The sequence below is a fragment of the Triturus cristatus genome, chromosome 1_2, assembly GCF_964204655.1.
Source record: "Triturus cristatus chromosome 1_2, aTriCri1.1, whole genome shotgun sequence".
Taxonomy (NCBI): Eukaryota; Metazoa; Chordata; class Amphibia; order Caudata; family Salamandridae; genus Triturus; species Triturus cristatus.
Window position 1 is genome coordinate 45,039,245 of NC_140580.1, and position 25,199 is coordinate 45,064,443.

The following is a 25,199-nucleotide window of genomic DNA, read 5'->3' on the forward strand; positions in this document are numbered from 1 at the left end:
TGTTTGATGCTGAGAGTATCGTGGAAGCCAGCGTCATCACCTAGTTGAGATCCTTTACTTCCTTCTTTTGAGATCACCTTTGATTGCGTTTCCCTCCAGTCACCTAGTGTTTTACCCATTATTTTAAATGCCAATTTTAAATTCTTTTGTAGAGACTTATGCATTGTACCCACACCTTTGCATTTTCTAGCTGGATCACGTATTTTGGAGCAAGATGGGTGATTTTTAAATCACTGACACACATTACCTTCCTTTTGTGTCTCCATTTGTCATCCTTATCTAGGTTACCACTTGACGGGACACCATGCTCGTATTTAATAAGGGTAGGTAGGAACTTCTCCACCAATCCCCAACGTGTAGAGAGTTTTTTAGGTCCTGACGAAATGCACAGTATATTTTGAACACACTCCGTGAAACATGTTGACCACAATTGTAGAGTAGAGCATTGCTCCCCTGGATCATTGGGCCAGCGAGCAGCCTCTCTTTTTCATTTTAATAAGGTGGATAACCACTCCATTCAAATTCCCTCTGTGGATTATCCAACCTTTTTTAGAATCACTTTTTCACATCTACACTTCCCCCCCTAAGGCCCTCACACCCACGGCACCATACGGCAGGAACAGAAGATCTCTGCTATAGATGCCCGTCGGGTATTGCACCGCCGACCCGACGAGGAGCCAGTCCATATGATGAAGCATGACACCTAGCTTGCTGGGTGTGTGAGGACTCTAGTTCCATTAAGGAGGATCCCCCCTCCTTTTGTTTCCTCCTTCTCACGGTGCTCCATTTCCTTTGGGGAACTGCGTACCTTCCTTTGTATTCAGAGATTAGGGTTGTCACCTTTCCCAGGGGAAAAATACTGGGGATATGTTCCTAGTTCAAGTTTCTGCAAAGGCCTCGGACATGATACTTAAATATAAATGTACATTTTCTCGTCTATATACATTTTCTAAATGAATTTTCGGTCTTTATTTACTTTGATAATCAGTCAGGACTCATCAACGCAGCTCCAGAACACATTTTAATGTGCTTTCTTCGTACAATTACTGTTTACAGTATATACACATCAGGGGAAAAACATACAGATTATTGGTGACGTTGCTATTTTTTTTTTTACCGGCGGGGAAGCAGTTTAGTGACCTTTCATTTCAGGTGTTTTGCAGCAGTTTCAAGATCTTTTTAGAGCTTCTAGTTGCTCAAAAGGGCACATTTTCTGACAATGATCCCTTTCCATGCTCTCCTTCCTGGGTGTTAATCTCAGGAAAGTGTCACTGTAAGTATTAAAAATGTGATAGTTGAACGCCACTCACAAGTACACTGAAACCATAGACATGTCACACATAAGCCGTCGGAAACCTTCCCCGCTATAAGATGTAAAGTGTTGGGGATTCAAGTGCCACACCCGTCTCGGGTGTCTTCACGCCCAGCTCTGGATTCTGAAGCAAGAGTCCGGATGGGGCATCAAGTGGTCAAACAGCTCCTCTGTGAAGAGGTAAAACACGGAAAGAGGCGAGCTGGACCCACTCAGCAATGGCGCCTGGGCACGGGGTAAGGAGGGCTCGCCTTCCCACAGCACAAACGAGCACAGAAGGGGCGAGGTCCCCTGCCCGTGCTGAGAATACACCACAGGGCGCCGCGCTCGGACCCTTTCCCCAGACACAACACCACCGCCCGGCGAGGGCTCAAGCCGGCAGAGGCCAGCAAACAGCTGCCCTTATACACAAGTCTATAGAAAAAGGATTATGGGGCGGGCAAGGTATAATGCACGGGCCCCGGGATAATCCAATCACAGAGAGATAAGCTCATTAATGAAACAAATGCCACCCCAGTCCCCTCCGCTCTGTAATCGAGACTAACGCTGAAGCATGGGGGCCAAATCTCTCAGGAGAGGGAGGGGATTAAAACAAAACAAACTGGGAAAGTACAGGTCAACATCTCAAACCGAGGCCCGTCCAGCAAGAGTAGGGGGTCCAGGCGTCCCGGGTTTGCCCGGACAGTCCCTATTTTTCGGCAGCTGTCCCAGCAGATTTCAGAAAATTGAGCGGATGTCCCGGTTTTTTTGAGAGGGTCGGCTGAAAAAGGGTGGGAGGTATTTTTTTATGTTTCTCAAAGCAGGGATAGTTAGCAGCTGTTACAGGAGAGCAATTTAGTTAAAAGGCATGCAACTGGCTTTAAAATTGCATTGTATGTATTTTCTTTCTGCCTTTTCTGTAATTTTCTTTTAAGGAGCACTGTCATTCTGTGCACTGTGTTGAAGTAAAATTGCAGTCCTTCTATTTTGGGGAAATGTCCCTGATTTTTGCTTTAAAATTCTGGTCACCCTAAAAGCAAGAGGCCGCTGACTGGCGTGAGACGGCCCCCGCGGGTGCGTCAGCGGGCACGTGCCAATGACGGGGGCCTCGAGGAGAAGCCGTCCAAAGGGGGGTAAGGTCTCCCCGGAAGTGAGCCATCACCTGCAGCCGGTTACAAAGATGACGACGGACAAGGAAACACCGTCTGGGTAGAAAGGCCTCACCTGAAGAGTCGGATGTCGGGGGCGGATGACGTCTAGATCGCCTGTGACATAGGTTACAGGTGCAAGGAAACACATCAGCAGATGGTGCTTGGAACCTACTCTCAGGAAAGACCCAGCACGTGCAGATAAACTGAGAGGGTCTCGGCACCAAGACCTGGGAGCGACCCTTCTAAAGCCAGAACAGCTGGCGTCTGAGCCCAGGAGAGGCCTTATAACGTGCCCGGGCACAAAGGTTCGGGACCCAGAGAGCAGCCAGTCAGAATAGGAAGCATACCACACACTGGGCCACTGCCGCAGAACTGCCACCATTTCGACAGGTCTGAAATAAAGCTGTTCTGTTACAACCAAGACAATACATATTAACGGATCATTCGGGGTCAGAGTCACTCACCTGTCCCTGGTCCAGTAAGATTTGTGCTGCCAGCTCTGCGGCCTGCGGAGGGGAAGAGGGTGTGGGCGAGAGGGAGGAGAGGCAATGGGGAGAGGAAAGAGAGAGAGAGAGAAGTGACTATAGATTAGCATCAAACATCACATCACAGTACTTTTTCATTAGATCTACAGAATCCCACAATTCCAGGCACTCCCTCCACCCACGTGGGTCATCCTTGTGTTACCTATAACAGAAATTTAACTTTTGATCCCCTCAAGTCAATCAAAAATTCACATCTCGCGGCTGGTGGTTAAGAGAGGTGTGCTGAGCTATGGTGTGGGGCAGGTACCGAGGCAGTGACGTGGCACAGACCGGGGTTCTCTCGTGCAGTTTTTCAGGCCAGTCAAAACATCCTGTAGGAGACTCTGGAAATTGCTGGTGGTGGTGCAAGCTGGAGGCCTCGTATCTCTCTTGAGCTAAGTAAACTTCCCTCTTTCCCTCCGTCCCTTCATTTCCAACACTTTCAAACAGCCAAGTGTTGGTGCAGACTTCACTGAAGAAGCAACTGTCTGACCACCGCACTGAGAAGATCAAGAACGAGAACCTCTGCAGCTCCAGCCCCCTGCCTGGAGGCCTGGCCTCAGCTACACAAGTTTCTACAACATTGTCCGGAAACAATGACATGATTCCTTGCACAAGGAGTAGGCAAGCCTTATGTCATGCCACTGCAGCTTCTTCTGATGCTTGGGGTAATTGGGGTTTCCAAGTTTTTTTTCTTTGGGTACAACAAGCACGTGGCACCTTCAGTCAGTGTTTGGGTTTAGTTTCTAGCACATCTCCATCGCGCCCACCCCTCCATGCCAACCCCAGTTTGAGTCACCTCCTTTGATTAGAATTGCTTTGCTATGCACAGTGGGACAGCGGATATTCAGATAATTCCCCCCTCCTAGATAATGTCCACAGAGCTCAAACTCTACACACTAAACTGTTTGACTCCTGGTGTTAGTCAGTGTTTGGGTTTAGTTTCTAGCACATCTCCATCGCGCCCACCCCTCCATGCCAACCCCAGTTTGAGTCACCTCCTTTGATTAGAATTGCTTTGCTATGCACAGTGGGACAGCGGATATTCAGATAATTCCCCCCTCCTAGATAATGTCCACAGAGCTCAAACTCTACACACTAAACTGTTTGACTCCTGGTGTTACTGTTCCCAATGACAAGAATCATGCTTTCCCACCCAACTTCTTGATCCTCCTGCCAAACTCCTTTACAACCCCAACTCCTCCTCAGCCGGTCTCACTTCACTACCCTACGACAAACCACCATCTTTCTTCCAAACATCACACCAACTTCTCGCATGCCTCGTACACACTCCCACTTATCCTACTGGAAGCATAGCTGGAGCAGAGGTGTACCTACGCATGCACTGAAACAGTTCTCAATGCGAGGCAAACTGCTAGGCCAGACGCTCAGCAAAACAGCCTCAAGTCACACTGGCCGACACAGGAACGGGTAGACCTCTGTAGTGTGAAACTCTGTCGAGTGAACACAATAGCTCTCACGCAGAAGACAGTCCTACAGAATGTACTCCTGCCTCACAACCCGATCGAGGCTTATAGTGAAGTTCCCGTTGCTGGGCAGGCGTGGATCTACATCATTTTAGGTATCTTGGTGCCACGTGCGGCCAGTGTGAATAGGGTCCCCGGTGCCAGACACCTAGGAGAGGTGGGCAATATACAGGTGCTACTGTGCAAATAAGGTTTTCCTTCTATTATTTTTACATCTTCAGATTGATTCCTATCCCAAAACGCCACCTTCTGCATTCCTAGAACCCTGCATGGACTTGGACTTTAAAACTAGCAATTTTTGTTCTCTTCTTCGTTTGAGATTCCCTGGCACCTTATCTTCCAATCTTGGAATTCCTTCATCTTTGAGTGGGGCCACACACCTGTCTGCCGTAATCTCTATTATTTCTGCAAATTGCCTACACCTCACAATTCACAACCTCTCCTTCTTTGAAAGAACAGCCATGCAACCGAACAGTAATTCATTTCCACTAGCCCATCTAGACACTCCACCAAAAAAAACACACGAACTCGTATACACCAATAATGCTCACATCTAACTTCGTTTTTAATCTAAACAAAAATCACTGGAGAGAATGCATAACATGCTTTTTTAGAGCGTAAAACTAATCCTAAAAACCAATAGCTACTGAATTAGCAACTAATCCTGTGTTCTGAAGTGCCATAAAGCACTTCAACGCCTCGACCATACACTCCTCGCCCTGGTCTGTAGCGAGGCACCACTTTTTTTTTAAAAGCACTCCATTCAGGAGGCTATTGAACAAGCATCCCAAATTGTTATATTCAGATCACATTTTAATCTGAGGTGAAGCAATGTTGGAAGCAGCACGGACGTGCATTCCCCCCGTGGCTGGCTTCTGTACCCGCTCACTCCAAACACTGCCCTTCTGTCATACAGTCACACTGCTACGCTCCCCACCCACCACCAACTGGAATATACATCCGGACTCCAAGAACTGATGCAGGCATTGTCCCTGCCTACAGAGGCAGCACCCACAGCCGAAGGGAGCATCGCAGAAGAGGGCCTGTGACGCAGTCGAGGCGTACACCCGGAACAAAACGAGAAAAAGAAAACACTGGAAATGGAAAAAAGTTCTCTGGGAACCCACGAGGTGGGAGGGCAGAAGCAGAAAGGTGGCAGTTATGAGGGACGGAGTGATCGACAGCGAGCACAGAGACTGCCAGGAACAAGCATTTGCAATGCAATAGGTCTCGCATTTTCAAAGTTTAAAGTTATTGGTATTGTAAATGGCAATGTCTTTTATGTATTGGTTTTTAAAACCAACAAATAGATAAAAGGACCGTAGGTGAAAGGTTAATGCAAAACGCTGCTAAAGGAGGAGCTCCCGCGGACTGCTCTGGTTTTTAAAGGGCAGTGTATTTGTTAGCTGCTTAAATAATTTTATAGATTTTGTAACTTAATACAACAATGTTTTCACCCCCCAAAATTTTTTACGTGCATAATACACACCAAAATATATGTTGTTTAATAAAAGCAGGGCGGGAGGAGGTCGAAATTGTGCTCTACAGCAGTAGCAGAGTCTAAGATGTTAAATAGAAACACCCTGTCACTCCTATCACCGTACACAGAGATGTTCCCAGGCTCGTCGCTTATTTCTTTGCAGCATAGCTTCCTTTGTTCTTATTCAAAGATGTCAACGGATGCTGCTTTGATGTATGTAACAACAAAATATATGCTGTTTAATTAAAGCACCATGGGAGGAGGCCCGGATTGTGCTGTCTCGTGTTAAGAGAGTCTCCCAGTGAAAATAAAAAAACCCTGTCACTCCTATTACTGTACACAGCGATGTTGCCAGGCTCGTTGCCTGTTGGTTTGCAGTTGGGCTTCGTTTGTTTTTATAATATTATACATTACAGTAGCGATAGCAGTGTGTGGTGCTTAAATAATTTTATATATTTTGTAACTTTAAATAATGTGATGTTGTTTCCCCTGTGTCAAGCAAACATTTACACTTCCTAACACTACCCTGCTGCCTCTCCCAGGAGATACTTCTTACGGGACAGATACATGCCCTCCAGCATTTGTTTACTGTCTGGTGTGCATGTCTTTGAATGGTATCTATATTATCACCTTTTGTTAGTGATCAGTTAGCAGCTAAAAGCAAAGTGTTATGTTGTTTACACCATGCTGAGACATTGCGCCGCAGCAAAACATAGAACTCTGGTGGTAAAGCTGCCTTTAGGGTTGCAGGGTAAACAATTCACTTGAGGAATGACAACTTGAAATGCTGCCAGAGGTGGACCTCCCGCTGGCTGCTCTGGTTTTAAAACAGCAGTGTATCTTTTAGTTGCTTAAATAATTGTATTTATTTTGCAACTTAAAAAAACTTAATGTTTTCAGTAATAAAAAACACCGTTTGCGTGCATAATACTTGCCCCCAGATATATCTGCTTGTACTGGGTATTGTAAATTATAGTACTGATAGCAGTTTACCCAGGTGGCACAGTAACTTAAAGCAACGTAATGTTTAAAAAGAAAAAAAAAAAACACTGTTTACGTGTTTAATATTTGCCCCCAGATATATTTGCCTGTACTGGGCATTGAAAATTACAGTATTGATAGCAGTTTACCCAGGTGGCAATCTAAACCTAATTTTGAGTAATCTGTGGGTAACACCTTTCGTAATGCACAAAAAGTGACTGCAGCAGAGCATCTCATTGCGTGTGTGGTGTAATGTAATATTTGGACGCAGTTTGCATGCACATTTGGATTCTTAGAAAATGGAGAGAGATGCGACCAGACCATCAAAAGGATGGCCTACAAGGAAGGGATGGAATCCTTGTAGCAGAGGGGAATTCTTGGGCCAAATGAGCGGATGATAAATGATACAGACGAAAAGGAGACCGAATGAAAGTGAGGAAAAGGGAGGAAGGAGATGCGAGCAGAGCAAGGCTGTGCGAGAAGGGAAGTGTGGAATGCTTGGATCAGAGTGTAATGCGGAGGCCAGAGGAACATATGCTGAATGAAACTGACGAGAAGAAGACAGATTGAAAGTGAAGGAAAGGGAGGAGAGAGATGCAAGCAGAGCTGCGCAATGCTGGGCGAAGAAAGGGAGGATTGAAATGCTTGGAGCGGAGCTAAATGAAACTGACGAAAAGGAGACCGAATGAAAGAAAGGGAGGAGGGAGATGCGAGCAGAGCAGCGCAATAAACAATGCAGAAGGATGTCACCATGTACCTTGCGCTCGGCTGGCGCCTCGGCCATGTTTACTGCAAACACATGGGAATGCAAAGGCATTAATTCACCCGGATGGCTCTGTGTGCCTTCAAGCCCTGTGGCGCCTGTAGTCGGTTTCCGGAGCGAATTAAAGATTCAAGCGCCCGATAATGCGTGAGACATTCTGCTAGTATCTTGTGTGTGGTCTTAAAAATGTGACCAATGTCCAATTTGTAAAACATCCTTAAAACAAGCGGCCGTGCGGCCGCGAAAGTGAAAGTGATCGCGATCAAACATCAAAGCAAATGGTGTGCAGGCTGCCAAATGGTGCCCGCGCCCAGCGCACATGCACGGAATTTGGAGGCCTGAAAGCACTCGTTTGCACTTCCAGAACCCCATTTACAAAAGCTCTCGCGAGAGCAGCGCTAAAGCGCTGTCTCAGGCGAGACCTAAAAAGGCTTTTGGGGGAAGAAAAAAAACAAGCATTGGAATAGCCAATAGGTCTCGCCTTTGGGACCTTATAAGTGTTTAGCCATGCAACAGTTGATGTTGTTGCTGCATAGCTAGATACTTATAAGGTCACAAAGGCGGGACCTATTGGCTATGGCAATGCTTGTTTAAAATTTGAAGTGACTTTATCATATTATATGTGCATGATGTTTGTTGCATGGCTTACTTGCCACATTTTTTCTTGGCTGATCTGTGATCTGGTTGTCATCGTCAGGCCAGGACACGACTTGTAAATTATCGGAGCGTGTTTCACCCCATACATCTCCCCGTGTATTTATACAAGAGATTAAAGCAACTTTCACCCACTCCTGTGTTGGCATGGGCAAGTACCGCCAGGTTCTACCTGTTGAAAAGTGTCTGTAAAATGGGCGCTACAGGGTAATAAGAAGCAAACCGGCACAAACACTATTTGCCTTGATTATTCACACAGATATAAATCGGATGCAAACCGGCAGTACATAAGAGGCACAAATGTTATTCACGCCGGGGTGTATTTGCACTCGCTAATTATAGCTGGATTTACCTGCCCCCTCGGATGTCATGCATACCTCTGCTCTATAAATACGTCTGTTGTAAGCGTTGATCAGCCCTCCAAGAAGCCCCTCTCACAGCTGAGGAGGGTGAGAACAGTTTGCGTGTGAGGTGCCAGCACTGGTTTACATTGTTTAATGGGTGGGGGGCTGCAGCACACAGGGTATCCCGATTAAGGAGGGTAAATTAAACACGTTATTACACTGAGAGTCGTTGATAAAGAACAATGTCAACGCCTGCATAGTTGCCTCAAATGCAGCCGCCTTGTGTGGCGTTTGCTGAACTGTGTTAAAGGTCAGCCATTGGGTGCCACAGAGACTAATCAACTGACGTAAACAAGAGAGGAGGAGGGTCCCAAACAAGACAGGAGACAAACTACCAGATTGACTTGTAAACCCGGATCATCGTGTGACTAACGTCTGCAAAAACAAATATCAGCAGTGGAATTGGAACAATGTCATGCATTAACCCCAGTACAGAGATCTTGGCCTAAATCCATAGTTTTTTTACTCACCATACCATTCCAGTTTGAACCCAGGCATATGCAAATCAGTCTTGACCCTGTGCCTCATGGGAACTGTCCAGCCCGAACTGCCAAGCCAGGTCCTCCCTGGACTGGAAACAAGCATCCTAGGACCGGTTTCGGGGTTTCACTCCTCTTCAGCCAGGATAGCTTGATTCCAGTGGCATGGAGGGCACGGGACCCACGTCTGGGCATACCCGTCCCACTCGGGGTGACAAATGCAAAAACTAAGTGCGAAAGGTATGCCCAGAGGTGGGTCCTGTGCAAAAACAACAGTTGATGGACAGAATGCAGAACAATGTCATACATTCACCCCAGTACAGAGATCTGGGCCTAAATCCATCGTTTTTTTGCTCACCATGCCATTCCAGTTTGAACCCAGCCATATGCAAATCAGTCTTGATCCTGTGCCTCATGGAAACAGTCCAGCCCGAGCTGCCAAGCCAGGTCCTCCCTGGACTGGAAACAAGCATCCTAGGACCGGTTTTGGTGTTTCACCCCTCTTCAGCCAGGATAGCTTGTTACATGGACAGATCAAGACATATATACAGTGACATATAGAAGTTTCAATGTAACAAGTGGTACATTGGCAGTACCAAACATGAAGCCAAGAAACTAGTATTGGAGCACCTCCGTGCCATGCGTAACAGGCAGTACCCTATAGCTCGCCATTTCCATGAAGTCCGCATGGTGGTGATTGATACTGTAAATCTGGGTGTGAGAGGCGGCAATAGAGAATTGTCGTAGAATTTGGATATTAACTGTATGTATGTATATACCATCATAAATTGAGAATGTGGGATGTGATGCGTTAGCCAGCGCACTTGGGCAGAATTATAGCCATAGTTTCATTACCGTGCACCTTATGGCGCGGAAAGTAGAGAAATGGTATATGTATGCCCACTTTGGCTGAATGCGTTTAGCTTTGGATATTATATCTGTATTAACCAATGTTGACAAACAATTCAAGCGAGCCTATGAAGTTGCTCGTACCTCTCCACGTTACCTGCTTTAGCAAATTAACGCGCTGCATATATTGCGCGATGGATAAAGAATCGGGATATGATGTTTTACCACAATATCCGTCTTAACATCATCATGACTATTTACAATTTTGATTTGTGAGATATATATGCACATTATTTGAAATCTTCTATTTATGTGGTTATTAGTCATATACATTTCAAAGTGGGTTAAATATGGAAATGATTTGTACCATTGAGGAACAATAGGTTCAGAATTGCCATTGACAGTTACAGCATTAACTTTCACCTAATTTGTGGATGCTATACAGGATATCTAATGAGTTATGTGATATTCCAATATGGCCGCAACAGTTGCGATTATATTTTTGCACTTGTGTGGGTGAGTCCGTTTTTTTAACATGGACAAGGAGGTGTATTTGTATCTGTACAAGCGTGATCAAGCCGTAAAGGATAAACGCGTCGTTTTTTAGTTGCCGAATAAATCAACTGCATTTAAACTGGGTGTCGGAGTGTTTCCTGTTAATACGGGGACTTGTGGAATGCGTACTAAGGAGTCCCGGTATCCTGGCTCTGACCATCCATGACAGCCCCACATTTCATTACCGGAGATCGTGGATTGAATATAATATTAGAGGCAACTCTATTGATTGGATATATATGGATATATATATGGATATAGATATATATATATATATATATATATATATATATATATATATATATATATATATATATATATATAATCCATCTCCAGCATACTGCAATTTTATTATCGTGGGTCTGCCTCGACCATGAAACACAAGAGAAGCGTTTCGGCTTCACAAAAGCCTTTCTCAATCTGACTGGCGCCAAAATTTGATTGTATATATAGTCCCTCCTACTGCAGCATGCATAAACACAGAAGACATACTATGATGCAATATGATGGTATAAAACCTGTACAATGTAACAATGCTCATTACATAAGTTGCTAAGACATGAGGCTGATAACGTAAAAAGATGACAATGTAATATTATTCTGGTAGGGTTTCTCCTTAACAGGTACATACAAAACATGACTAAATGTATAGCCTACCAACCTCAAACGTCGCATTTGCAGTGTAAAAATGTGAACAAAGCAGGCAGGAAATATATGAATGTAAACATGAAACTGCAGTAATTTAAGGAAAATGCTATGCTTGAAAATAATGCCGCCAATCTCCTAACTCTATAGCCATTATGTGTCTAACTAAAATAAACATCTTTTAAAATCATGCTGCCTGTAATCGTAAACTTTTTTCAATTGAGACTTGTACTCATTTGAGATGTTAAGGTAATGCGCGCGCTGCCCCACTGGCAATTGCCCTTGAACCTCCTCTACGAGAACCAACTCGATATGTGCCCCCTGCGCTAATATCAAGAAACAATTACGGGCACAAGCAACAGTAAAACAAATCGAACTATGTTCACTGTGCTCTTAACAAAAATTCATGTGCCAACAGTAAAACATGGTGATATTCTGTAAGCACCCGGGACATCTAAACACATAGTGTGTAATTGTCAGACATAAATGCCAGCCCCTCGTGCGTTTTCCTGTCTTCAAAGGGACTACCGATCCCATCATGCACCGCGACTGCCCTTGACAAAATGTTCGTGGGCATGGGACCCGTGTGAGAGTTTAAGGCGTGGGTTCAATTTAAGCAGGAGAGCAACTCAAAACATCACTGACAGAGATATATATATATATACACATACATAGGTGACTGAGAACCTGTGCTGTATGTACGTGTGGCACAGACCATACCTTTCACCATATGTGGCACAGTTACATGTATAACAAACATAGAACTATTATTTAGTTGGGAGAAATTTTAAGTGCAGAAAAATGATGCATAATATGGAACATTTTTCTGCACTTTAAATATCTCCCATTAAGAAATAGCTGTAGTTTTCCGTTATAAATATGTCACCATGTCTACCAGCCACTGCGAGCAAAATGACTGCCATATGAAAATGCGACACTTTGAAATGGGAGAAAATTAAACTGAAGAGTTAACTTTAGGTTTCTCTGGAATCCAGAAAACACATCAAATTACTTTCCTCCCACTTCAAAGTGTTGCATTTAAACATAAAAAGCATCTTGCTCACAGTGCCATATTTGCAACAGAAATACAGCCATTTTTTTACATGGGAGAAATTTAAACGGAAGGAAAACTAAAGCATTCAGATATATTGAAAATGGAGAAAAACATTAAGACTTTACATTTCTTCCATTACAAAAAGTGGTTTTATTTTCCAGTTATAAATATGGCAGTGTCTTCCAGCCCCTGAGAGAAAGATTCCTGCTTTGTGTTAAGTGCAACACTTTGAATGGGAGAACATACAAATTAATTGTTCTCAATCCTTAAGTTAACCCTTCATTTTAATTTTCTCACGCGTAAAAGCATTTCAAAGCATACTGGTCTCACACTCCAACATGACTTATGTAAGAGCTAAATAGATCAGTCCTGCAGTCCATTCCCTCTGCGCCTCACCCTGAGTCATAACGCAGTCTGATCATGATCAGGCCCTGCTGTCTAGAGCCCATGACTATAGTAAACAGCTGCCTGACTAAAATAAACAAGACTTCATTAACTTTTTAAAAGGAAAGCACAACACGATAAAACAAATGTTATTGATACAGTAAACTTTGTTGACCCAGGCTTATTAAACAAGCATTGGTATAGCCAATAGGTCTCGCCTTTGGGACCTTGTAAGTGTTAAGCCATGCAACTGTTGATATTGTTGCACCAAGGATATTGTGCTGAATAACTAAATACTTATAAGGTCCCAAAAGCGAGACCTATTGGCCATGCCAATGCTTGTTGTATACATATTGTGCAGTTCTGCTAAGAAAGAATGCTTGTTAGAAATGTGGAAACAGATAACAAAAAAAGCATGGGTGAGATTACTGGTTAGTGGTACGGGAATATATTATGATAATTAAATAAATGCATAATTAGGGCTTCCAGATGCTGTTATTTGTATCTTTGACATGTCCATCTGTATTTATCCATATTTATTTTTTGCTCATTTTATCTGCATTTATCCATGTTTACTATGTGCTTAATGGAATAAACATCAAGCAATGAGGATATTTCCACATTTATTCAACCGACAATGTTTACTCATGTTTAAATGTGCAATGAGTTTTAGACATGTACAGTACAATAGTCATCTTAAATGATCTGGATTGTAAAGAAAGCTATAACAGCTGTGCTGCTGCAGTTATTTAAGCTTCAGGAGGAAATCGTTGTTCATTTATTAACACCCCTACGTGTCAGTCTGCAAATCTATTGACCAAGCACGCATGATTGAGTAGTGAGAGGCGTGCAGAAGAAAACCTATTTTCTGTATTTTTCCATAAGTGAAAATGAATACAGACCAGAAAATAGCATTTATATAGCGCTATTACCCCTTGTGAGACCTTTTGGCGCTTTAACGGCGACTAGCAAATTACTCCGCAACCCAATGTTAGAATTTCAGCAAAAGAGAACAGGCATTGACATAGCCAATAGGTCTCGCCTTTGGGACCTTATAAGTGTTTAGTTATCCAGCACAATATCCTTGGTGCAACAGCATCAAGTGTTGCATGGATAAACACTTATAAGGTCCCAAAGGCGAGACCTATTGGCTATGCCACTTAAGAAGGAAAAAGATAGAATTAAAAATGTTGCACGTTGCGGTATAAATATGTTTGTATAACAAGTCTCAGAAAAGCTACAAGTCTCAGAAAAGCTTGCGGGATTGGGGCAGAGTGCTTAGTAGAGCAGAATCAACAGATGCTAGATTTCGAGGGCAGATTGCATTCATAGCAATGGGGTAAATTAGAAACTGCGTGGACAGAGTCTGAAATCAGTATGGTATAATAAATATTGAAGTATTGAGACACTAGATAGAGAGATACACTGAGGTAATGTGTGTGGGGGAAGAAATAAACGTGAGAAAGGTAGTCTGAGTTAGGATGAGAGGCGAGCAACAGAATAGAAAGAATGATATCCACAGAGTAAGAAATTGTGTGTGTATATGCTTGAGAGAGAGGAAGTGAGAGAGAGAGAATGAGTGAAATTGAGAGAGGGGAAAAAGATAAACCATGTCAGAATGAGAGTGATCACAGGCAGATTAAAGCAAATTGAGGATGAGTGCCTAGGTGATGGTCAGACAGAGAAAGAGACGAGGCAGAAGACTAGCGACTGAGAGAAAAAAGAGCAACAAAGAGGAAATTAAAAAGAGGAGAGGGGAAATAATGAGAGGAAGATTGGAAAGAGATAAACAGAGGAGAGGAAGATGAATAAGAGAAAGGGTGATGGAAGTATTGCAAAATGAAGAGAAATGAATATACAGGAAAGGGTGAATGAGAGGAAAATACACAGAAAGCAGGGAGAAAAAGCAAATGAGTGAAGGGGAGAAAGTGAAACTGACTGAGAAACAAAATGTGAACTGATGTTTGTCAATATAAAAAGACAACGCTTGAGAACAAAAAGGTTAGGTAATGTTAGAATTGAAAAGTAGAAAGACAGGAGAAAAAAGTTATGACAGAGGGAAAGTTAAGAGGGGAGACACATAGATATCAGCAAAATGAGAGCAATCTATAGAAAGAGTGAGAAGGGGTGCTGTGCCACCAGGGTTTGAAGCTTTACAATTACTACACACTGGGTCATGCAGTCTGATTCAGGAATACATGCTTGCTTCAGGAATCAGGAATGCATGCTTGCCTCAGAAAACATTAAACAACTCAAAAGTACTCATTTTCCCAGTGAGAATAGGTGTTTCTAGGTCAGAAAAGTCTGGACTTCTGATCTCATGATTATACTGATGATGTTGTTAGGAAATCAAGTAAAATCTTAAACGCTTTGAGGTACTTAACATACAGAGGGACCCAAGTTAATTCCCATGGTAATTTTCCTTTGTTCTCGGTAAATAGAAAACACGCATAGAAAGAGTAAAGTTTGTAAAGAATATGATCTCAGCGGTTCTGTATGAACACCTCACCAGCGTGTACGTGCTCTGAAATGGTGAGACACCGATTAATGGGGGTTGTTTAGCTGTACGGCAACCCCAATAAACATACGCTGAGAACTTGCTTTGATGCACTAGTTAAGCAGCTAAGTGCAACTTATTGTCCATGAGAGCACTTCCAAGAAAACAAGAGCCCAGACTGTCACTTGCCTTTGCAGATAAATGGCTTGCACTACAGTAGGGCAAGAACCCTAAAGAGGGCATTGTTAAAACTCTCTTTTCTCCAAGAGATTTTCCTTGCAGATTTTTCTCCTCTGACCTTTATAAATGATGGACCGTTTTAGGAAGTAATATGCTGACTCCCAACTTAGATACCGCTTGGAAAATCCACTCCCCAGGTAGCATTCCTACAGTAAGGAAAGGGAGAGGTGCCCTCAACACTATTTACTCCACACTCATGTTTATAAAGCAGAAGACTGTACCTTGGAGTAAGGTAGGAGATGTTTTTTGCAAAAACAACAGTTGATGGAAAGAATGCAGAACAATGTCATACATTCACCCCAGTACAGAGATCTGGGCCTAAATCCATCGTTTTTTTGCTCACCGTGCCGTTCCTGTTTGAACCCAGCCATATGCAAATCAGTCCTGAGTCCTGACCCTGATGTTTTTTACCTGCTTTGGAAGAGGTTTATATGCTAACATTCTGGAAATTAAATATTCTGTGCAATATTAGCAAAAAGCACATGAAGTCATCTTCTTAATTTGATTTCTTGGAGACAGACCATTCATTGTATTATGTGCACTTGTGTGAATTAGTGATTTGTCATGCAGGAAATGCCTTTTTCTAATTGGTAAAAAATGTTATTACATAGTTAGCTTTACAGTAACTCATATACCTTCAAGTTATGTATAATATCCGCACATTTCATTCAGCACATCATTTAAAAGGTTTACAAATCCATAAAATAATTTCATAAGAGGTACCACATAAAGTAAACTTAAATGTATCCAGTTCCACATATTGATTTAACTGAAAAAGCAGAACACAGATACTTCTCTCTTCAATTCGCAACTAGCGTCCATTCAAAAGGTTAGAAACATTCAAAGAAAACCACAAATTCCACACACAGCATTTGTAAAAACAAAAAAAGTCCATCGATGTTATTCAGCACCACTATTTCTTATTTAACCCCTTCTGTGCCACGCCCTTTCCCCCTCCTGTGCCGGGCGTTTTATTAGTGGGTGGGGTTCATGACGAGATAGTCTCGTCATGGGCACAGCGCGACCGTGCTCCATGACGAGACTATCTCGTCATGGGCACTGAAGAGGTTAAAACTTAGATATTGACGGCGAGGAATGAAATGGAGTGCACTGTGCAGCGAGTGCTCGGAGGATGAATCAAATGCTGTGTATGTGCAGGAATGTTCTGGGTGTCAGCAATTGAAAGTGTAATAACAGCTACAGAAAAGAGCATGGAAAAGGCACATTTTCAAGCAGTGCGGAGGAATCTGCCCTGCATCTCCTGTGCTTAACCTGCGTTGTGCATAAATAGAGGGCATATATTTGTGGAGTTGCTTTCTTTGTGAGCTGCTGCTAACCGAACAATGAAAGAAGACATTAAAGTGTATATCAAATATTTGAATTAAACATGTGCATAATTTATGTCTCATCTCCTGAGGCAGATAAAATGAAGGCATACGTTCCTGGCAGGATGTGGTGACAATAGATTGGAAAAAACAATACTTGGGTATCAAACATAGGAGCAAAACTGTTTAAGTAAAATGCGGGAAGGAGCCTGCCTACTCTTCAAACAAGCGGAGACGGTGGGGAGGGGTGTGGGGCAGGGTAGCAAGACAGAGAAGTGCTGGGTGAGATTGAGAAAGGAAGCGTCTGGAGCAAAACATTTAAAATTAATGAAAGAAATCCTGAATCAAAGTGCGAGCAGCAGAGAAGCGACAGCGGGCAGCAACATGGAAAAGTAGTAGGTGGAATAAAGGCATACGTTACCGGCAAGATGTGGTGACAATGGTTTGTGAAACATAATACTTAGGTGTCAAACATACAAGCAAAACATTTTAAATCAATAAAATGCTGAAAGGAGCCTAGTCTTTAAACAAGCTGAGACGGTAGGTAGGGGTGTGGGGTGGGGCAGCAAGGCAAAAGTGCTGGGTGGGAGCAGGAAGGAAGCGACTCGAGCAAAACATGGGAAATAAATTTAAGAAATCCTAAATCTAAGCTCAAGCTGCAGAGAAGTGACGGCGGGCAGCAACACAGAGAAGTGGTAGGTGAGAGGGGAAAGAAGAAATATGGGTAAGTTTCTTTAGTAGACACTGAAAACCTGAGCGCCACGAGCATAACAGTTAAAGTAAATAAAACAAGCGTTCGTGCCTCGCGCTGAAAGTAAAAAAAAAATAAACAAGCGCGGCCCTGCGGCCGCAAAAGTTAACTGTTAACTGAGAGGGGGAGTAGGAGGTGAGAGGGGGAGCAGGAGATGTGCCTGCGAGTGGTGCGCGTGCGCCTGGAAGAGCGACGGCTAAAGGCCCTGAGAGGAAAGCCAGATGGCGCCTGTGCGCGTAACCGCATGCTCTAGGCCACACAAAAAGCTGTGGTCGGCTTTTTAAAGCCCACATACTAAAAGTCTCACCAGAGCAGCGCATGCGCTGGCTGAGGCAAGACCTAAAATAGTCCAGGCTCAAGCAATAAAAGATACAGAGCTGAAGGGGGAGTGTGGGGAGGGGGTGAGACGCAAACAATGGGTAGGGGAGAGAAAGGGAACAAGCAAGGAAGGAGGGACCCTGGACCTGCAGCTCGCAGACCTGCGCCTACTGTGCCTGCAGCAGCCTCACTTCTCTAAGCTGACACAGCAGATCCCAAGGCAGTCCACCCAAAGCCTTGGGCTAAACATAGCTGGGCCCTGCCTGTGTCTCTAAATGTATCAATATTAATGCAAAACTGCAAATGGAAAAACGTGAGCTACTGTTTTTATCCAATGGCTTTCGGGATGTTATTTATAACCTCTCAGAAAAGATACATTCACAGGAAAAAATACACATCCAGGGCCTTTTGGTAAGAGGGATGCCGGTCACACTCACCACAGCACAAAGTGAGCCGTCCTTAGCGACTGAGTAACACGTAATAAGAATCAATACAATGGTACTCGTATTTTCCTTGAAATGATGAACAGCTGAGTCAGCCCTGCAAGGTATACAAAGATGTCAACGAGACAGCGAAAAAATGATGGCTGGAAAGGCCCGAATTAATGATTTTTAACTACTGGGAAATCCACTGACAGCATTCCACTCCATCATTTTTTGTCCGTCAAATAATTACAGCAGGGGTCTAACAGTGGGGTTGCACATTGTTTCTGTGGCAAGGGGCACTGTTAGTGGTAAGAGGTGCCTCGTGTTTACCAATATCCGTGTGGCGCTATGCAAGAGGTAAGAGCGGAGCTTGTTCGCTGGTATAAGGGTGGCACTGTGCAACTGTGCTCAATAGCGTCATAACCTAAAAATCCAGAATTCAGGAAATAGCTGGATCCTGTGGTCTGTGTGGATTATGTGTGTATCGTTTCCACTGCAGTTAGCGTGTACGATTTTCTTCCACGCTCTACGATCGCGGTGTTTGATATTTACAGCCCAGACCAGGGTGGTGCTTTTAAATTGGAGAAAAGTGTCTGCTTCATGGTGGCGCTTTCCCATTTTGACTCTCTGACTGACAGTATGGGCTACGTACATCTTCGTTAAGGCCGGCAACGCGCAGAAAAAAGGAATCCTTCAGGACGGCTTGACAGGCAGCTTCCCATCAATGTGCCAATGTTATTTAATAGTGAGATATACCTTGCACAATTCACACAAGTGACTCACCATCTGATCCCGGTCCTCAGAAGAAAACTAGTCGGACTTGTGACTTTGCCCCAGGCAGTCATTAAACTTGTGACCACCAGCGCCGAGCTCAGTCCAAAGAGGGGGACAATCTGGTAGCAAATAAAGCAAGACAAGCCCGGCGGAGCATGGCGCGCGTGCTTGGCGGGGGAGCGCATTCCAGGCGGGGGAGCGGACCCTTTGAAGTAGGATGCCAAACAGATTGCATGGCGGCACGATGCACGTGATTGTGCGCGTGCTCGCCATGCAATCCGCTTTTGGGAGCACTTTTGGGAGCCCCTTTACTAGAGTCTCGCTGAGCGATCGCTTACGCGATAGCCAGCGAGACCTAAGAATTAACCCAAGGCTGCGAGCTAGCTACTGGTAGCTCACGTTCCACTGGTTGGAGACCCCTGGTGCAGACGCCTGGAGTGGAAGAGATGCACCTGCTATGCATACTCTTGCCATGTTCCCTGCAGGAACGGGGTAAGTGTGTGTATTGCTGGTGCACTCTGTAAACTGGGCTGTGCTTTCTATGATGTACATTTGTGTGGCCCAATACCGCTCGCAGATATGTGTACTGCAGCATTATGAAGGAAATTGGTCTAGTGCCTGCACGACTGTGGGATTGTGGGAACTGGTAATGCATATGTAAGAGGCATCGTGAAAACTAGGTAAATACCTATTTCAAGAGCACCTGAGAGCTAGTGGATTAGGCTGATTAACATTTTAAACATATGTTTTTTTTAATGCACATATCAAGATTAACAATCTAGTGGCAAATCTTACATTGTTCATCTCAGGATTCCATAGTGTAAACGTGTAACACAAAGAGGTCTGGTTTACAGACCCTTTTTTCGAAATTTCCAGAATGGTCTGTAACTTGCATTGTGGATTCGTCATCGCAGTCGTGCAAGAAGCCCGATGGCGGACTTGCGGGGCTTCCTAGCCGCCTGTGGCGAGCAGGGGCGCTCGGTGGTCGCCTCTTTGGTTCCTTTTACTGATCTGGGTGCTGCCCGGAGGAGAACCTTCAACAGAGCCGCGGAGCTTTTGGACTAGTCCGCGTGAAGTTCCCTCTGCCAAGGCGAGCTGTCCAGATCTTGCAAAACCATGCGTCCTGAGAGGTAGTCTGTTGAATCCCAAACAATACTAAAAGCAGCTTGGATGAGATGAGCCAGCCATTCTAATAATCCAGCTTAGTTAGGGCAGGTTTCAGTTTTAATAGGTCATCTAAGCTACATTTCGGGTACACGCTGTGACGTCTGCATGTTGGTGAACGACAATGAAACTTTAAATATTACAGCCTCAGTGGTGAATGTGCTTATATGTGGTATTATGTTTGACCATTTGACATAGTAAGCGCTCTGGTTTGCGGTCTCTGTGCCCAGTATAGACACTAGGCGCGTGGCTGAAGTACATACGTCATGGCATTTGACTATGGTTGTAGCAAGGATGTGCTACAACAGAGGCGGCTGGTAGTACAAGTGAAATGCAGCCCTTGTTTGGGTGGTGCAGGGCATTCGCAGGTAACCCCAAGGTCATGCGTCCCCAATACTACCAGACCCCAAGCTGGATACCAGATGCACTTGACGCTCAGGAGAGCAAGGCAGAGCCGTCCCAGCCTCATTCCAGGAGGCAATCGAACCCCCAGAACACAGTAAAACACAATATCAAAAGAAGGTCCAGTATGTCCCGGATTTTTATAGAAAGAAAAATACTTCAATACAGAAACTAGATACTGCGCATAAAATAAGGATACACAACGTCACCTGATCTCTCTCGCTCCCCGTCAGCCAGAGATCAGTCCAAATAGTCCTCTAGCAATAACTCGCTCAGCACCACAGTTTCGCAAAACATTAATGCTGCTTGCCAAAATCAAGTGTATAAAAGGTGTTAGATCAGTTCACGACTTCACAAGCACAGAAGCAGACCCACTTCACAGGCGCAGAAGCAGACCCGCTTCACAGGCGCGCAAGCAGACCTACTTCACAGGCTCGCAAGCAGACCCACTTCACAGGCTCGCAAGCAGACCCGCTTCACAGGCTCGCAAGCAGACCCGCTTCACAGGCTCGCAAGCAGACCCGCTTCACAGGCGCGCAAGCAGACCCGCTTCACAGGCGCGCAAGCAGACCCGCTTCACAGGCGCGCAAGCAGACCCGCTTCACAGGCGCGCAAGCAGACCCGCTTCACAGGCTCGCAAGCAGACCCGCTTCACAGGCTCGCAAGCAGACCCGCTTCACAGGCTCGCAAGCAGACCCCCTTCACAGGCTCGCAAGCAGACCCCCTTCACAGGCTCGCAAGCAGACCCCCTTCACAGGCTCGCAAGCAGACCCCCTTCACAGGCTCGCAAGCAGACCCCCTTCACAGGCTCGCAAGCAGACCCCCTTCACAGGCTCGCAAGCAGACCCCCTTCACAGGCTCGCAAGCAGACCCCCTTCACAGGCTCGCAAGCAGACCCACTTCACAGGCACAGAAGCAGACCCACTTCACAGGCACAGAAGCAGACCCACTTCACAGGCACAGAAGCAGACCCACTTCACAGGCACAGAAGCAGACCCACTTCACAGACACAGAAGTCAGGCCCAGGCTGCAGAAATGCTTCAGGTCTTCAACGGAGCAGCTCACGGTGGATGCTCACAAGCATAGGCAAACATAGGCAGGAGCGCACTGCAAAATCTCCACGCCTCACTGGCTACAGTGCAGCAGTCACCAGTCCTGGTGGTGACATCAAACGAAAGAGTGTCCTTGTTTACATAGCAGAGATTTGTGCACCTGTTCAAAGGGTTGTGAGGTTTACAGGATTTAAATGCACATACTATAAAACCTCCCACCTGTGGTCCTGCCCCTCAGTCCAAGGCTATGGGGCAGGGTCACCGCTGGGTCCAGTGCACTGGAATTCTCGGTGTTAGGCAAAAAATGTACAAAACGAATTTAAAGTGCTGTGTCTTAAAAACCACCAGTCGTAGTTATATTTGAAACAGAAACTGACCACAAGCAAGCTGTGGACAGGACATTCCTTACAAAATGGACTAGGAGCGCCATGTTTGTATGTCCACAACAATGCAGCAGACTGGAAACTTGTTTGCCACTACAGACTCATTGGACTCACTTCCAGCTACCTCTCTGACAGCCACAAGTCAAGGATAGGGGCTTATGGGGCTAGACTGTCCCCAAGACTCTATGGCTGCAACTGAAGGCCACACATACAGGCAACTCTGCAGTACGACCACAGTAAAAATAGGCTCACCCACTAACACAGAAGGCAACAACATGCCCCCTGAGAAATTAAGATAGATGCTGTAGCTTCTCCTTGTGCACAGCTGCTGCGTGACTTTATGACCCAAAAGTGAAGCAGATCCCACGATAGCGGCACACAGATCCTCAGAGGCACCCGTGCTTTTGGTCTCCTTCCTCCAGGCAGACTTTCCTGAGTAAACACATTCGAGAGTCTTCTCTCGCAGCAGCCAGAGTTGTTCTCCTAGCAAAGTCATCTTTCCCAGACCTGGTACTAGTCTGAAAGTGAGGGCAGCGGTCAGACACTCGGTCCCTCAGACTCCATCCACGTCCGCCGCACTGGTCAGGGGGGGGGGGGGGGACCTTCGAAATAAGCACTGGTCAAGCTGGTCAGCTTTCATCATCACACTGAACCAATCTGTTCTCTTTTATTGTTCAAAATGTAGGGAGAGGGGCTCCCATCAAATCTCACATGGTCACTGCATGATTAGCTAAAGCCATTATCAATGGGAGTCTCTCTTGGGACTGTCCATCCAGCCCAAGTAGAGCGGCGCACTGTGCCCGACAGCAGACACCATCTCTTGTCGATGCAGATCAGGCAGGTGGAGGGGAGGCTGCTCTGGCAGAAAGGTTCAGGCTCCGACACCATACCCATGCGAAAACAGCAGCCTGACCACGAAGGGGCGAGGGAATTGGGGGAGAAGGGGCTGCACAAAGGGCAGGCTCCGGGCACCAACCATTCTAGTTTCCTTACTCATGTGGGATCTAAACAGATTGCACTGTGAACTCTGCAGTACATACAAAGCCTGTATACTCAACACACAGCAGTTGATGTGTATATTATATACAGGCACGCATATTCTCTGTCTGTCTGTCTAAAAGTACACAACCACGGAAGCTAAAGTCTCAGTTAACAGAGACTGGCAGAAACAGAGAAAACCAGTACACATCTCCCCCTAAAGGAGACCGGTAGTAAAGAGTCCCTTCACCAACACTCACACTGCCAGTCCAGCAAAGCCTGGTGAGAGAGGTGAACAGGTGCTCTCTTAAAGAATTCTGCATGCAAAGTGCCCCTTGACCTTAGAGCACCGCTTTGCAGGTCTTAATCCATTTTAACAGAGAGGCTTTCAAGCAAGCTGAAATGATTGTGGGGATTACTGGGGCACAAATGAAGAAGCCACCGAGTGAACATACGGTAGGGTGGCACACTCTCCACAGCCATGCAGGGGACTTTTCACTGCAACAAGCTGTTTATCTGTATGGACAGTGGCGACTGTCACCGATTATGGCTCCAACAAACTCACTCCCTCTTTAGAATGGACTTTATTGCATCCTCATTTTCGAATGAAGGGTAAATGTGGTTTAAACTCCACTCTACAGATCAATTAAAATAATGTCCAATTTTTACCAATGCTGCACCCTCAATAGATTTTAACAGCCACCATTTGCCCAAAATGTTCCTTAAAATTTCTAAGTGCTCCATAAAGTGGTCTCCTCATGCAATATTGGCCAAAATGCCCCAAATGTCTTTAAAATGCACCAGGTCAACACTTTTCCTAAAAAGTCTTTGTGTGGCAATTCACAAGCACTGTCCTATTCAGGATGCATCAATCAGAGCAAAATAAGCTAGCAAATCCGGCATCTGCCACATATTTATTTCCACCTAATGTGCACACCAGGTGTCATCCAAGCAATGGCTGGAGAAGAACCTTGAATTGCGTTAGTTGGTGAAGCTTAAGCAGACATGCAGACCAAGAGCCAGGAGCAAGAAATCACAACACACGCGGAAGAACATGGAAAATAAGGACGGTGGCACATTTACGAGGATTTTCAGTGCGGCCAGAGTTGGGATCTTTGTTCTCGGTTGGCAGATCTTACAACACTAGCTAACTTCAAGGTGCCAAGTATTGGATGAGGGTCGCAGTTTTGTGGTGTTGGGTCTGTCCATTTACAATGCCCTAACAGCTGCTATTCAGGCTAGCCCGGAGCATCTGGCCTTTTGCCGTGCTTTGAAGACTCTTCTAGTCAGTTGTATCTTGGGACCAGAGCACTCTTCGCTCTTCTCTGGTTCCATCTTGACGAACATGTTATTTAAAGGTAATAGAGCATCACTTCATAGTTCATTTGGTCTGTAGGCCGCCAGTGGCCGCTCACCTTCAGCGGGTCCTGCAGCAGCGGCTTGTCCTCCATGATCTGCACTTCCTGGAGCTCAGCCATGACGGCCCTGGACCCTATGGAGACAAGAGAAGACATATCAGACTATGTCAGAGCCAGGGCAGGTATTAGCAACAGAAGGATGTGAAAGAGACTGAAAAATAAGAACAGCAGAACGAACCATTGTTCACAACACCGATATGCAAATTTTCATACAGACAGTACTTGAAGCTTTCAACCTCAGTCAGAGATAGCACCACCGCCATATCTTAGTCTGTAGCAACTCAACCTGGAAAATACAGCATCTCCACTGCTTTTCCTCCTGCAGCACCAGCCACCATTAATGGCTTCCACTTTCCCTTGGGACCACTCAATGTCACCGTCCTGTCCCCCCCCCCCCGGCCACCTCTCGCTGAATACCAGCCTCCATTCACATGCGCCAACAATGTCTCCAGATAGGTTGCAATCGCCCCTACTTTCAACAGTCCTACTCCATCAGCAGCCTCCACACTGAGGCCTACTGGCCTCCACGAGTATCTGCCTCCTGCAGTATCAGCCAGTCTCCATGTAACCCAGGAGCACATCTCCCAACACTTGACAGCTGGATGATGGAGAGATGGACTTTTTGGTGGCAAAGCTCCTATTCGGCCCACTGAAATTTATTATTACAGACAGAGAAGGAAGCCACACTGGCCAAACCCGGGACAGTAAACCCTTTTATGAAAGAGCGGGTGGATGTCAGTGCCCAGAAATCAAATAAATGCTTTTTTTTCC

The 25,199-nt window shown here is 45.2% G+C and overlaps 1 protein-coding gene across 2 annotated transcripts in view; it reads right to left on the reverse strand.

The window, feature by feature from the left end:
- Positions 1-25,199, reverse strand: part of NDRG2 (NDRG family member 2) — a 171,889-nt gene that overhangs the window by 95,069 nt on the left and 51,621 nt on the right. For both annotated transcript variants that reach the window (XM_085600840.1, XM_085600832.1), the window contains exons 2-3: positions 24,426-24,502; positions 2,907-2,948 (exon numbers count right to left, since the gene is read on the reverse strand). In XM_085600840.1, the coding sequence (XP_085456966.1) occupies positions 2,907-2,948; positions 24,426-24,488 (105 nt within the window). In that variant the 5' untranslated portion in view covers positions 24,489-24,502. The remainder of the gene's footprint in view (positions 1-2,906; positions 2,949-24,425; positions 24,503-25,199) is intronic.